This window comes from Schistocerca serialis, chromosome 5 (genome assembly GCF_023864345.2).
Source record: "Schistocerca serialis cubense isolate TAMUIC-IGC-003099 chromosome 5, iqSchSeri2.2, whole genome shotgun sequence".
NCBI lineage: Eukaryota > Metazoa > Arthropoda > Insecta > Orthoptera > Acrididae > Schistocerca > Schistocerca serialis.
In genome coordinates, this window is record NC_064642.1 from 512,398,105 (window position 1) to 512,412,545 (window position 14,441).

A 14,441-nucleotide genomic window follows, 5' to 3' on the forward strand; every position below is an offset into this window, starting at 1 on the left:
TAAAGCTGAATAAAAAAGAAAAAGCAATCCGTTCGATTGAAGAGCTACGCTCTACGCAGTCTCAGTTTATGTACAGAACTATCCACTGTCATTTAGTGAAATAGTTTCATAGCTTCGTAATGCACATATATTTCATAATCACATAAAGAAATGTGTGTGTGTGAGTGTGTGCAACTCTCCGATTTCATCATGTGATTGCAAAATATGTGCTGCATTAGGAAACTACAGAGTGTATATCAAATTTTAACCACATTCACGGTGTTGCATGATTTATTTAGTGGTGGGAATTCTTTAAGCTCTCCCTGTCTTCTCTTTGATCCAGTCGACGTAGTACGAAACTTCAACGTACACGCCAGGAGATCCTTTGGTAACACAGGGTTTCCTGGACCACGAGACTATACCGATCTGAGTTCCGTTCACTAACAAGGGTCCTCCTCCATCTCCCTGAAAAAGGAGAAATATGAGTTAATCAAACATGCTACAAGTGAAATGCTACATTAGACATAATTCAGAGGATCCATTTCAACGATTTCATGTCTCGCACACACAGAGCATCCACAAAATACGGAGAAATTGGTAATTTTAGTTACCTTGCAGGATACTTCCAACCGAGTACATGTCACAGAAACTAGAACGTGATTAAAGAGACATATTATTGACTTAAATGCGTTATTTCAGGATAGAAAATATCCACTGAACAAAAAATTTTTGAACACTTGAAGAATTAACTGTGAAGTTTATTTTTATCCTTACTTGACTTCGTTGTTACTGACCACGGGGCAGCATAGCCTGCGATAGATCTTCAAAGAAAATCGACTGTATGACGAACTTTGAATGGCAGAGGAAAACCGAATCAGAGCAGTAGTACCAGCATTTAAACCCCTTAAATCCGGCCGTGACTCCAGTACGTCGTGAAGCGTACTCAACAATTTTTGCTTCTTGTTAACAAAAGAGCCAGTTCAGGTTCTAATAAATTATTAATTTTTTACTTTGGCAATCGGTTTCGGTGTGTATGGCTATCTTCAGAAATGAGGCTCAGATGGCGAGATGAGCCAGTACACAGAGCTTCTGTGAGTAACAGCTAGTGCCTGACGCAAACTCACAGATTCCAGGCACAAGCTGGAATTCACAGTACAACGGCTGCGTGTATCGGCTCATTTCGCCACCTGAGCCTCTGGTCTGAAGATGGCCATACAGATCGAAACAAGTTGCCGGAATTAAAAATATCTAATTTATTTGTATCCGCATTGGTTGTGTGTGAGAGTGTGTGCATATGTGCGTGTGCGTGTGCGTGTGTGTGTGTGTGTGTGTGTGTGTGTGTGTGTGTTTATGTCTGTGTATGTCTTAACATTGTATCTTACGCTCGTGGTGGTTTCTAAATAACGTAAAAGTTATTGATTTCTGCCTCGTTTATTCGCTCATTACCTTATGTTGTGTTGACGGCTATTAATACTTTCTGCAACACACACAGCTGCACACTCCTAACAAGCTATCGATGAGCTGGTATCATTATAGACCATAGGTTATACTATAAATGCGGCAAACTACAGCCTGTAAGTTCAAAACTTTATGAGGCTATATGTATTATTAAATTTGTTAATATGTCGTAGGTACATCTCCACTTGTTGACTAAGAGTACCCGCAATTTTAATATCATAGGAAAACTAAAAAAAACGGAAAATGAAATATCTTGTTCGAGAAGTAATAGGATTAGAGAAGTAATAGGATTTAGATAAGTAATAGGCATGAAGAAAAACTTTTTGTCCAGAAAACAATAGGATAGTGGTATACCACAAGCGCATTTGGTTAATAAGTGATGGAATCAATACGATCAAGCAGTAAGTGGCCAGCTGAGTTTCCAGAACCCATTGATACAGAATTTAAACATAACACTTACAGCGAACATGGGTCAGGTTTTCGTTCTACAATGTTCGAGTAAAAGTGATAAGCGAAAACATGGTATATAATAGGAACTAATGTGTTATATGAGATGAATGTTTGAAATTAATTGGAAATAGGTCTAAAAGAAAGGAACGAAAATAGATTTAGCGAATTCTATGGGAAAAAGAGTAAGAAATTATTATAATTATGTCAACAGACACGAATTGTGTAAGCCACAGGAGGAAGAGACATACAAATAAATAAATATTTCAGTCTAAGTATAAAAATCAAATACTACAAGCACGAAATGGAAGAAAATAGTATGAACTGCGTAGGAACGCAATCGTAAAGAAACGACAAGTAGCGAAAGTGGGCATACAGTGGTGGAAATTTAGCGACGACAGATCTGATGCCGTTTTGGAAAAGTCTTTTTCGAATGTCAGTGAACAGTTTACCTCATCAACACTATCCTGGTGTAGTTACGTGGATTTATCATTTATACCACTTTAGTGGCTTGTGGGTCAATACTGGCGCGTTTTAGATCAGCCCTCTGCGGAAATCACATAATGAACAGTTTGCTGTTATTACATCTTAGGCAACTTGCACTCATTGTACGGTAAAAGCTGCTTATTTTCAAATGTGCACAAAATGTTTTTCTCAGGTCCTAATGTTTTTTTTAACACAAACATCGGATGCTACTTTTGATACTTCTGTGTGCATGAGGCAAAAATAGCTTGGTGTAGACACATTCTAAAATAGATTAAAGCAAAAAATGGTCAATAGTGATTGAATAAAAGCAATTTTTTGCTTGTGCATAAATCAGTAGCGGGAAGTTATTATTCCTTTCAAAAATTTGTGGCTGTAGAACCACATGTAGTAAACTACTTCAACTAACTTACGATTTAGCTTCCTTAAGACTGAGTAATTGGGAGGCCGCTGCAACATAAAGAAACTTGGCATGACTACCAGGAACCAGAACCAGTGATCCGACACTCTTACCTCCTGACTAGGAATGTGGCCGCCAATGAACACTCTGCAAGCGAATGTGCCTCCTCTGTTCAGAGCAAGTGACAGTCTACAGCGAGATGAAAGAAGTCAGAGAAATTAACATGGAATGAAAACAACTACCACTTCACATGCACATTTACAAGTACATGTCAAGAAGACACTTAGCTGGAACTATGATTACAGTTTTTTATTCGATATACTCTGGAATAGAATTGGATAGTTCTATAACGTCTGTTCATATGAAGAAATTAATCATGTTTGCATATTTGCGATAGGTGCACTTTACGGAGCTTTACAATCTTTATTTCTTTTTTGGCAGTCATGCACAACTGCATTTTTAGAAACTTTACAACCTTTATTTCTTTTTTGGCAGCCACACAGCATTCCTTTTTCGTATCTGGAAATGACCTAAACTGAATACTGTAGATACTATAAGGCTGGAGGTGAATAGAAAATCCCCACGATTACTCACTTACCATTCCCCCTTCACATTTATTGGCATTTTTTTTTCTTACAGGTGTTGTGTGCTGAGATTAATTGTTTCGTGTAGATAATTTTGATAACACTAACTACGTGACATTACGTGACGGATGAAAAACATGTTTATTTAGCTATACAATCAACTGCTGTCAAAAACTTCGACAAGCTGATAGTACTTTCGCTCTACGCATGGACCATTTTCTGGAACTGGTCAGAATACTCTATTTTCCGTTTTGTTTTCTGACGCATCACGTACCACTGCCTTAATATTAAGACAATATGCAAGCTTCAGTGATATATTTCGCTAGTAACAATACTGATGCTGGTCTATTTATTTTAATGCTGAGGCAGCTATATGTAATGCAATGTTTTTCTAGATTGTCGCACAGATGACAAAATGGTATATATCGAAATAGACGACAGAGGGATAGAGAAACAATTAAAATCGCTCAAAACAGGAAAGGCCTCTGGACCTGATGGGATACCAGCTCGATTTTACACAGAGTACGCGGAGGAACTCGCCCCCCCTTCTTGCAGCGATGTACCGTAGGTCTCTAGAAGAGCGTAGCGTTCCAAAGGATTAGAAAAGGGCACAGGTCATCCCCGTTTTCAAGAAGGGACGTCGAACAGATGTGCAGAACTATAGACCTATATATCTAACGTCGATCAGTTGCAGAATTTTGGAACACGTATTATGTTCGAGTATAATGACTTTTCTGGAGACTATAAATCTACTCTGTAGGAATCAGCATGGGTTTCGAAATAGACGGTCATGTGAAACCCAGCTCGCGCTATTCGTCCACGAGACTCAGAGGGCCATAGATACGGGTTCACAGGTAGATGTCGAGTTTCTTGACTTCCGCAAGGCGTTCGATACAGTTCCCCACAGTCGTTTAATGAACAAAGTAAGAGCATATGGACTATCAGACCAATTGTGTGATTGGATTGAGGAGTTCCTAGATAACAGAACGCAGCATGTCATTCTCAATGGAGAGAAGTCTTCCGAAGTAAGAGTGATTTCAGGTGTGCCGCAGGGGAGTGTCATAGGACCGTTTCTATTCACAATATACATAAATGACGTGGTGGATGACATCGGAAGTTCACTGAGGCTTTTTGCAGATGATGCTGTGGTGTATCGAGAGGTTGTAACAATGGAAAATTGTACTGAAATGCAGGAGGATCTGCAGCGAATTGACGCATGGTGCAGGGAATGGCAATTGAATCTCAATGTAGACAAGTGTAATGTGCTGCGAATACATAGAAAGATAGATCCCTTATCATTTAGCTACAAAATAGCAGGTCAGCAACTGGAAGCAGTTAATTCCATAAATTATCTGAGAGTACGCATTAGGAGTGGTTTAAAATGGAATGATCATATAAAGTTGATCGTCGGAAAAGCAGATGCCAGACTGAGATTCATTGGAAGAATCCTAAGGAAATGCAATCCGAACACAAAGGAAGTAGGTTACAGTACGTTTGTTCGCCCACTGCTTGAATACTGCTCAGCAGTGTGGGATCCGTACCGGATGGGGTTGATAGAAGAGATAGAGAAAATCCAACGGAGAGCAGCGCGCTTCGTTACAGGATCATTTAGTAATCGCGAAAGCGTTACGCAGATGATAGATAAACTCCAGTGGAAGCCTCTGCAGGAGAGAGTCAAGCAGTATATTGCTCCCTCCTACGTATATCTCGCGAAGAGACCATGAGGATAAAATCAGAAAGATTAGAGCCCACACAGAAGCATACCGACAATTCTTCTTTCCACGAACAATACGAGACTGGAATAGAAGGGAGAACCGATGGAGGTACTCAAGGTACCCTCCACCACACACCGTCAGGTCGCTTGCGGAGTATGGATGTAGATGTAGATGTAGAACAGAACGTAAAATGCTATAACAAATTTTTTAACCAGTGCCCGAAGTGGTGCATGCGTAGACCATAACTAGTAACGACTTAATGAAGTTTTTGGCAGCCGCTGATGGTGTAGCTACATATACATGAAACAAATTGTAACTGTGTAGCACCACCTTTCAAAAATATTTTGCTTCCATCGGGATCCACAGCCTCTGTGCGTTTACTTTATGAAAACTGTGTTATTAGCTAATTTTGGCCATGAATCATTATCAATCTCGTTTGCTATTTCATGTATTACATATCGTGTTTATCACATTCCTTTACAAAATAATGTGAGTAGCCCGATGTGCAATACATGACACAGCAAATGTTCTTTATAATGGCTCCCGGCCGAAATTAGATAATAGCACGCCTTTAACAAAGCATTATGCAGCTTACAACGGACATCGAATTCTTTCATTCATTTCAAAAATATGTTTCGTGACTCATATTCCATGAATTTCACTGACAAAACTACCTAGTACAGCGAAAGAAGACAATCTCCCGTTCCTCTGCAATGCAAGTATCATGTTAAACACTGTCTCATACCGCACTGTGCATAAATCGATTTTTCACGGCCGCTTCAACTTGTAATGTTCGTACAACTAAAATTCGAAATCCATATAGGCTGTTGATAATCGTAAAGCAGTGAAGAAAGTAAACTCTTCTGACTGATTCTGTTGTTTCATTTTCTCTCATATTCTTTCTACGACTCGATGTTACCACGCTTCTGTTGTAACCATATTTAGGAGTTTTGTGGTGTTAAGACATGCATGGACATCAGAGCAGTCCTGAAGAATGTACCAGCAGAGTAGTCGAAACGTCAGGTTCTTGAAAGAGTAGAAGGGTAAAATGACGTGACCTAATCAATAACAACTTATTTTTATGGAAAACAGCCACACTAAATTCTGTAGACGTATATGTAAACAGAAGAATGTAACTCACGCTACATTGCCCCCTGCCTCCTTCAGGCATCCCGGCGCAGATGTCCTCCTCTAGAACCTGGTACTCGTAGCCTGCGTACGCCTCCTGGCAGTCCGCATCAGACCACACCGGGATGTCAGCCTTCCGCAGTGTTTCAGCTGAAGATTCGGACTGGAACAATAACACATTCCAGTTTCACAACAGTTTATCGAAACGAATGACATTCGTAAACTTCATAACTCGAAAACATTATGCAAGCTATCGTAGAACTAAAAATAAAATTTTATATCTACGAAATGATTTTGACGTATCATTTGTCCATTAACAATACGTTAGTCAGTTAATTCCATATTACGTGCGATATTAATCCAATTCACATCTCAATGATGTGGAATGTGTCGGATTACACGTTATCTGCACAGAATTTTGGCTGTGAGAATTGCGAAATGTTAGGCATTTACACTTTATAAAGCACTCACTTTGCTCAAGTGTTACTGCAGAAAACAAGATTTCAGTCCGTCACACTGCTCATGCTACTAGCAGAATAAGCATATATTTAAAAATAAAGGTAAAACTAATTACTATTTACACTTAACCTGAAGAATGTGGACGAATTTATCTTCTGTGAATTGCGAGAGCCCTCAAGAAATGGCTACAAGGTGAATTTGGATGAAGATCAATATCTTTCTTTGATTGCAATTTTTGTCATTAAATCTTCCATTCTGTGTGGTAAGTGACTCATTGAAGAATGATAGCTTTATTATTTCTCTGGGTGGCATTTGCGTGCCTATATTCTGTTCCCCATTAAATAATGAAATAACTTAAATGAACGACAAATCTTCTCTCCATGACATCTGAAATCAGAGGATGACTTTTCTGTGTTTAGTATGAACACAAATTTTTGATACATGCAGCATCTAGACTGACTAGAAATTACTTAAGTTTTGAAAGTACCATACTAGAAGGTATCATGTGGGAACCACTTTCTTTTTGTCCCATTTCAGGGAGCAGCACACACAGTTATATCTGGATGACGCAAACAGAGGCTGCGCTGGCATAAGCTTGGTGATGTATGCGTGGGAAGAACTGAAAAGTGCGTACATGAGAGTGTCAAGAGAAACAATTAGGAAGTTCTTCAAGTTTCCGTCGGAATTCTGCAAGCTGAAGAGTATAGTAAGGTGTAGGACACGTGGAGTGACACCTGACAGTCGACTGGTTGGAGCAATGTTGCCAATCTAGGATATAATATATAGTGCAAAATATAATAATTGATACTGAGTCTTATAACAAGGTCTATGCTAAAATTATAAAGTGGGGGGGGGCCAAATTTTCCAGACAGAAAATGGTTCAAATGGCTCTGAGCACTATGGGACTTAACAGCTATGGTCATCAGTCCCCTAGAATTTAGAACTACTTAAACCTAACTAACCTAAGGAGAGCACACAACACCCAGCCATCACGAGGCAGAGAAAATCCCTGACCCCGCCGGGAATCGAACCCGGGAACCCGGGCGTGGGAAGCGAGAACGCTACCGCACGACCACGAGATGCGGGCTTCCAGACAGAGCACTACCAGTAGTGGGCAGAAAACTGAAACGACACACGATAGAGACTCTTCTATAAGCAGTTAGATATGAAGCAAGTGAATAAATATCAAGAGCTCAGGTGGAAAACCAGTCCTAAACAAACAAGGGAAAGCTGGAAGGTGGAAGGAGTGTACAGAGGGTCCATGCAAGACAGATGAAGTCAGTATTATAGAAATAGAAGAAGACGTAGTTGAAGATAATATGGAAGATATTATACTGCGAGAAGACCTAAGTCGAAACAAGGCCCGGGTGTACATAATATTCCATCAGAATTACTGATGGCCTTCAGAGAGCCAGCCACGACAAAATTTTTCCATCTGGTGTGAAAGATGTGTGAGACAGGCGAATTACCTTCAGACTTCAAGAAGAATATAATAATCAAAATTCCAAAGAAAGCAAATGCTGTCAGATGTGAATATTACAGAGCTATCGAATTAATGCGATGGTTACAATATCGTAGCACAAATTTCTAACAGAAAAATAGGAAAACTGGTAAACTCCGACCGCGGAAAATGTCAGTTTGGATTCCGGAGGAATGTAGGAACACGGGAGGCGATACTGACCATACGACTTCTCTTCGAAGTTTGTACCAATATGAATCAGGATCCTCCTACCCATCCTCTTCCTTTTATTAGTAGAGAAAATGTGTGGGCCTTGACATTCTGGTTCTGTATGCTGTAGTGAGAGGAAAAAAGAATCATCGAGTGGCTGCAGCAGATTTATCCCACCCACAAAATTTCGGCAAACATTCGCACAGCTTACGGTGTTAGATTCTTGGACATTACTGAGTGTGGCTAAAATTCTATGATTTTATGAGATCATTGCATGTTTTGCAAAATGCCAGTAAAATATTGGTCCTCTACACGAACTGTGCGTGACATCGTGTTACCCTACATGAACCAATTTCAACTAAACGGGTACACAAAACACTTACCGTCTGGAGAGAATCGCTGTGAGGGCAAATACAATCCACCTACAAAAGCGATGGGGTGAGGGTGAAACAGTATTGTAGCCTAATACCTGTGAGTTTCCAGATTTTAATCATCCAGTATTTGACATGAGAGCGCTTATGACTTGCAAAAAACTTCACACGTAATTTGAAATTCTTACGAAACTTAATTTTCTGCTGACACCTCCACAAAATGATGAAAGTGGAATAGTTTTTCTATGTTCATGCAGTAAAAAAGGCGCATCACGCACATTACATAATGTACCTGCAAAATTATATCATTGTGTGAAACACAGTACGATGACGTCCTGATCACTGAACTGCGTGGGAAAATTGTTGCATCACGTATGACGTTTTAATTTACTGCTTCCATGCTATTAATTCAGTTGGCAACAGATTTCGCAGAATTTTATCCACACGTCCAGTAAGAAATTTACATTCTGCAGTGGAGAGTGCACTGATACGAAACTTCCATGTAGATTAAAACTGTGTGCCGGACGGATACTCCAACTAGGGACCTTTGTTCTTCGTGGACAGGAAGGAAGGAAGGAGATAAGTTAATGACGGAGATTCAGTTGTGAGGACGGGTCGTGAGACGTGTTCGGGAAGCTCAGTTGGTAGGACACTTGCCCACAGGCGGCGATGGTCTCGAGTTCGAGCCTCGGCCCAACACACAGATTTAAGCTGCCAGGAAGGTGCAGTATCCACATATGCCGCTGACTGTACCTACGAGATACGTAGCTCAGGAGAATGACGTCATAAATATTGAGCTGTTGAAAGGAAGCAGCAGGGCGAAATTCGCTAGAGATACAGGTGAAATATAAGTGGAAATACGTGTTAAATATATCAAATATGTGTTACATATACGTGACATGCGAGTTTAGGGGCAAGACCACGTGTAAAAAATTCCTTCTAAACTCCTGGATCGATTTCCACCAAACTTTTACGTATGTATTGTGTACAATCTCAACAGAAATTCTGTCGCGGTTAGAACAGGTGACCACCAATTGGGGTGGGTGTGACAACGTTGAGAGAGAAGGGGCGGGAAGGGATGGACAGATGTTGGTTACTACAGTTGATTATTTTTTTTTAAAAAAATACGCTGATATTGTGCAATAATTTGTTTCCGCAGTGAATTACTTACAACAAATTCGCTATTCCTGAGACTTCAAATGATGATCAGATACCACAAACGATATTTAAACAAATAAACTTCTACGTAACCGTTACATCACTACTGTGAGACGCCTTAGTGTATATTTTAAAACGGGTGTATCGTTCTACTGGCAGAAATATTATAGTAAGCTAAAAAAGTATTGGGCATTTCCTGTAAATCCTCCACCTCCCACTGCTGTTTACAATTTTGTCTGGTTTTCACTAAAGACAACACATTTCTATTTTAAGATACATGTAAATTCCGCATTTTCAAATGTTAAACAGTTTCTACAATGCATTACTTAATAACAAATACTTTACTGCTTGTGCCTTTGGAAGCACACTGACAAATGATGACATCGATCCATTGCTATTTACTGCTATTTTGTACAGCTGAGGATAGACTGAATCTATCTGAACCACTCTGCCAGGTCCCTATCTATGTGTAATCGTCTCCAGCACAATATACCTAGTAACTGGCTGAAACCATACTGCCGCCGCTGTTCGCCAGTAACCACCTCGCCATAGCTAGGAGAACTGTAGCACTCGCCACGCACCAGCCCCATACATCACGCAGGCAATATATAAGAGAGAAATACGGGCTACATGGCCGTTAGAAAACGAGACAGCAACTGGAGAATGTACAGAATGCCTACGTGCTGGCATTTAATCAGACGATAACCGCCAGAAGCAGAGGATCGATAAGACAGGCACGAAGCCATCTGTTGAAACACCCAGCAGGAGAGAAAGCAATCTTATTAACTGCTCTCATAATAACTTATATTACATGTCTCTCTAATCATGGAGAACGTAAATGACACTGAGCACTTTCCACCTTTATCAGTGAGATTCTCGCTATTTTATCCGTAGTAGTGAAAATATGTGATCCATGTATGTGTCACTTTTCGTTTTCTCAAATTATCGCGCATTACATTACGTCTAGCTATTTGATGATTGCTAATACATACTCTGACGTGCAGAAGTCATGGGATAGTGATATGTGCATGCACAGATGGCGGTGGTATCGAGTAGACATGGTATACGCCTATGGGTAGTCGTCTGAATAGTATTCAATACGTTCCATTACATCCATTATAATTTTTCTGTTATAAATTCATATTATGACTCATTCCGCGACCGTGGAAACTTGCTCCTCAGTTTGGTCCTACAGAACATGAAATACAAAAAAATGACAGTGCACTGGTGAAGCTGTCATTTGTACTCGTGTGATTCATGTAAAAGGATTCGGACGTGGGTGTGGCCACGCGACGGGAATTACTCATCTCCGGCGGTACTCCGCAAGGTTACCGCCCTTCGATCGTGCCATTCCAGCACTAATCGAAGCGCTAGGTTTTTCAGGTGCCAGCCAGCCAGCCAGCCAGCCGAGCAGCAGCGGTCCAGCCGAGCAGCAGCAGCAGCAGCGGCGGTCCCGGCCAGCAGCAGCGGTCCCGGCCAGCAGCAGCGGTCCCGCCGGCAGCAGCCAGCCAGCCCTCCTGCAGCAGCGGCGGCGGCGGCGGCGGCGGCGGTGCAGCCAGCCAGCCAGCCAGCCAGCCAGCCCAGCAGCAGCAGCAGCAGCCCCGGCCCCGTCCGCGGCAGCAGCAGCAGCTGCGGCGTTCCTGCCACCCGTCGTCGCCGTCAGCGCCAGCGCCTGCGCCAGCAGCGTGGGACTCTGGTCTTCGTCCGTCTTCGTCTTCCTCCATCTTCGTCTTCATCCGTCTTCGTCTTCCTCCATCTTCGTCTTCATCCGTCTTCGTCTTCGTCTGTCCCCAGTTTGTGTCCTTTCCTTTTCGTCCTGTGCGGTTTTTTTTTCTCCCTGTCGTCATGTCAGCCCCCACCACCACTACCACCACAGCCATAGTTTATACTTCCCCCTCCGCCGCCACCACCACCATAACATGGTGTGCCCAGTCACACCCCCCTCTTTCCATCCCACCTCACTCTCCCTTCACTCTCTTTGTCGCCCCCTCTCCAGCTTCTTCCTCCCACTCCTCTCCCTCTGATCCTTTCCCCCCACTCCCCCAGCCTGTCACTGCAGCTCCAGCTAGGATGGTGGCCCGTTGGGCCACTGCCCATGCCCAACTCTCCACATCACTTTCGCCATCACCGCCACCACCGTCGCCGTCGCCGCCGCCGTCGCCTTCACGGCCACCATCTCCGGCGCCAACTGCTGCATCCACGCAGGGACCTGCCCCTTCCCGCCACCTCCCTATAGCTCCCGTCCGTCATATCACCACCCACCCTTGTGCCGCCGTTAAATGCCCTAGTGGCACCACCACCTCCTCTGCTCCCAAAAAGGCCCCGCGCCATCCTCCTTCCCCCCCCCCAGGATGCCATTGATGTCTCCCCACCTGGACCTGCTCCCTCCGCCTTCTCCTCCTCCTCCTCCTCCTCCTCCTCCTCCCTCTCCTCCCCCGCTCTTTATACAAATACCTCCTCTCCCTTCCCGATCCTTCCCTTCTCAAGGCCTGGAATCTCTCCCTCCTCCTCCGCCAACACTTCCCTGGTGCCCCCATCTCTCTCCTCAGTCCCAGACGGGATTTCGTTCTCATCTGCTCCCCCAGCCAAACCATCCATACTGACATCCTCTCCCACCTCCCCTCCCCATTACCTGTTTTGGCCCCAACACCTCCCTCACCCCTGCTCCTTCTCCGTCCCCTACCCCCCAACCCCCGTGTCGCCCGCCGACACTCACAGTCATGATCACTCGGCTTAGTCCGATGATCATGGAGGAGGAGGTGTTGGCGGAGCTCAAGGCGCATCCCACGATGGAGGTGCGGGCGGTCCGACACATTTTCAACTCGCCCTGCCCCACCCGCCTTATGCAGGTTTTCTCCAAGGACGTCCCCTCCATTGACCATCTCCTGAAGGAGGGTGCCTTCCTCTTCAAACCAGCGCTACAAGGTCGACCCCTCCCGTTCCCCTCCTCAACCCCTGCACAGCCAGAGGTGTCTGCGCTATAACGCACACCCAACAGCCGAGTGCCACGAGGCCCCCACCTGCCCGCATTGTAGGCAGGTGCACTTCCTCCAGCAGTGCCCTAACCTTCAATCCCCTCCCTCCTGCAATACCTGCAATCTCCCCCATCCCACCTACTCCCAAAAGTGTAAAGCCCGACCCCCTTCAACCACTCCGGAACTCACTGTCCCTGTCCGTCCTCTGGACGCCCCCACCACTCCCAGCAATTCCCTTCGCCCACCCCCTACCGCTGAGGACATCATCAGATTCCTCACCATCATCCTTTAAAATGTTCATCCTTTTCAGCGCCCCCACACTCTCCAACAGATATCCCTCGCCACCCGTTCCATTTTCCAACTCAAAATGTATGCTACCTACTCCAACAACCAGACCCATTTCACCTTCTCCCATCTTGACACCCTTGTCTAAATCTCTGACATGGAGCGACAGCACTGTATCCTTTTCAACAATATCCGCTCCCTTCCCACCAACAAGAACCTCTTCCTGCACACCCTTGCCACCCACCACGTGGATGCCTTCCTCCTCAATGAAACCTTCCTCCAACCCCACCAAACCGTCCACACTTCGCCCTATCTCCTCCACCACTCCGATAGTCCCCTCCTGATTGCGCGTGGTGGAGTTGCCATTGGTCACCACCGCCAGATCCCCGTTCGGCTCCAACCTCTCCTTCCCGAACCCCACCGAACACCTGATCCTTAGTCTCTTCTTCCCCGGCCTTACCGTTACCTGCGCCACCATCTAGGTGCGCCCTAACGCCCCTATTCCCTTCGACTTCCTCTCCCACATTGACCGTACCTTCTCCTCCTACGTGATCGCCGCCGACCTCAACATCCATAGTCGTTCCGCCGCCCAGTTATGGCGGTGGCATCGGTTCCTCTCCTCCCTTCAAGGCGACCTCATCCCCATCCCCCAGCACACCTGTCCCGAATCCAACTCCACTCCCGATGTTATACTTTCCTCCCCCAACCTCCTTGGCCGCATAACGGTGGATGTCCTGGAGCCTATTGGTAGCGACCATCTCCCTGTCCTCCTCACCATTTCAGACGGTCGTCACCCCTGCCCCGACCCTCGTAATGACCCTCCCCCTAAGTACGTCCATGACTATTCCCGTGCCAAATGGAATGCCTACCGGGATACCCTCTCCACCCAGGTCGATAGCCACCCCCTCACCTACCACCACCCTGACGATGTAACCCATGCCGCCTCCTTTCTGCAGCAGACCTTGTCTGAGGCCATGGAGGCCCACGTCCCTACTGTCGCCATCCACCCCCACTGTCCTACCTTACCCTCACAGGCCGTCCTCCTCCTCCGTGAATCCTGCCGTCTCTACTGAGCCTCCCTCCGCACGCGTGACCTGTACACACTACGACGCCACCGGCAACTCCAGCGACACATTCGTAATTTGCTCGCGGCTAAGAAACGTCGGGACTGGCGACAGACATGCACCCGTTTAAATGCTACCCTACCTATCAACTCGTCCAAGTTCTGGTCAGCCTTCTGTCGCCTTACCGGAACTAAACCCTCCCCCTACTATCCTCTTCTCCATGACGATCACCCCTTCCCTGACACCCTTAGTAAGGCCAATCACTT

At 44.7% G+C, this 14,441-nt stretch overlaps 1 protein-coding gene across 1 annotated transcript in view; it reads right to left on the minus strand.

Annotated features, from left to right (window-relative positions):
* Positions 1-291: 291 nt before the first annotated feature.
* The window catches only part of LOC126482043 (trypsin-1-like), a 43,071-nt gene continuing 28,921 nt past the window's right edge, over positions 292-14,441 (minus strand). Inside the window, exons 6-7 of the mRNA XM_050106017.1 lie at positions 6,208-6,357; positions 292-444 (exon numbers count right to left, since the gene is read on the minus strand). Coding sequence (XP_049961974.1) covers positions 292-444; positions 6,208-6,357 — 303 coding nt within the window. The remainder of the gene's footprint in view (positions 445-6,207; positions 6,358-14,441) is intronic.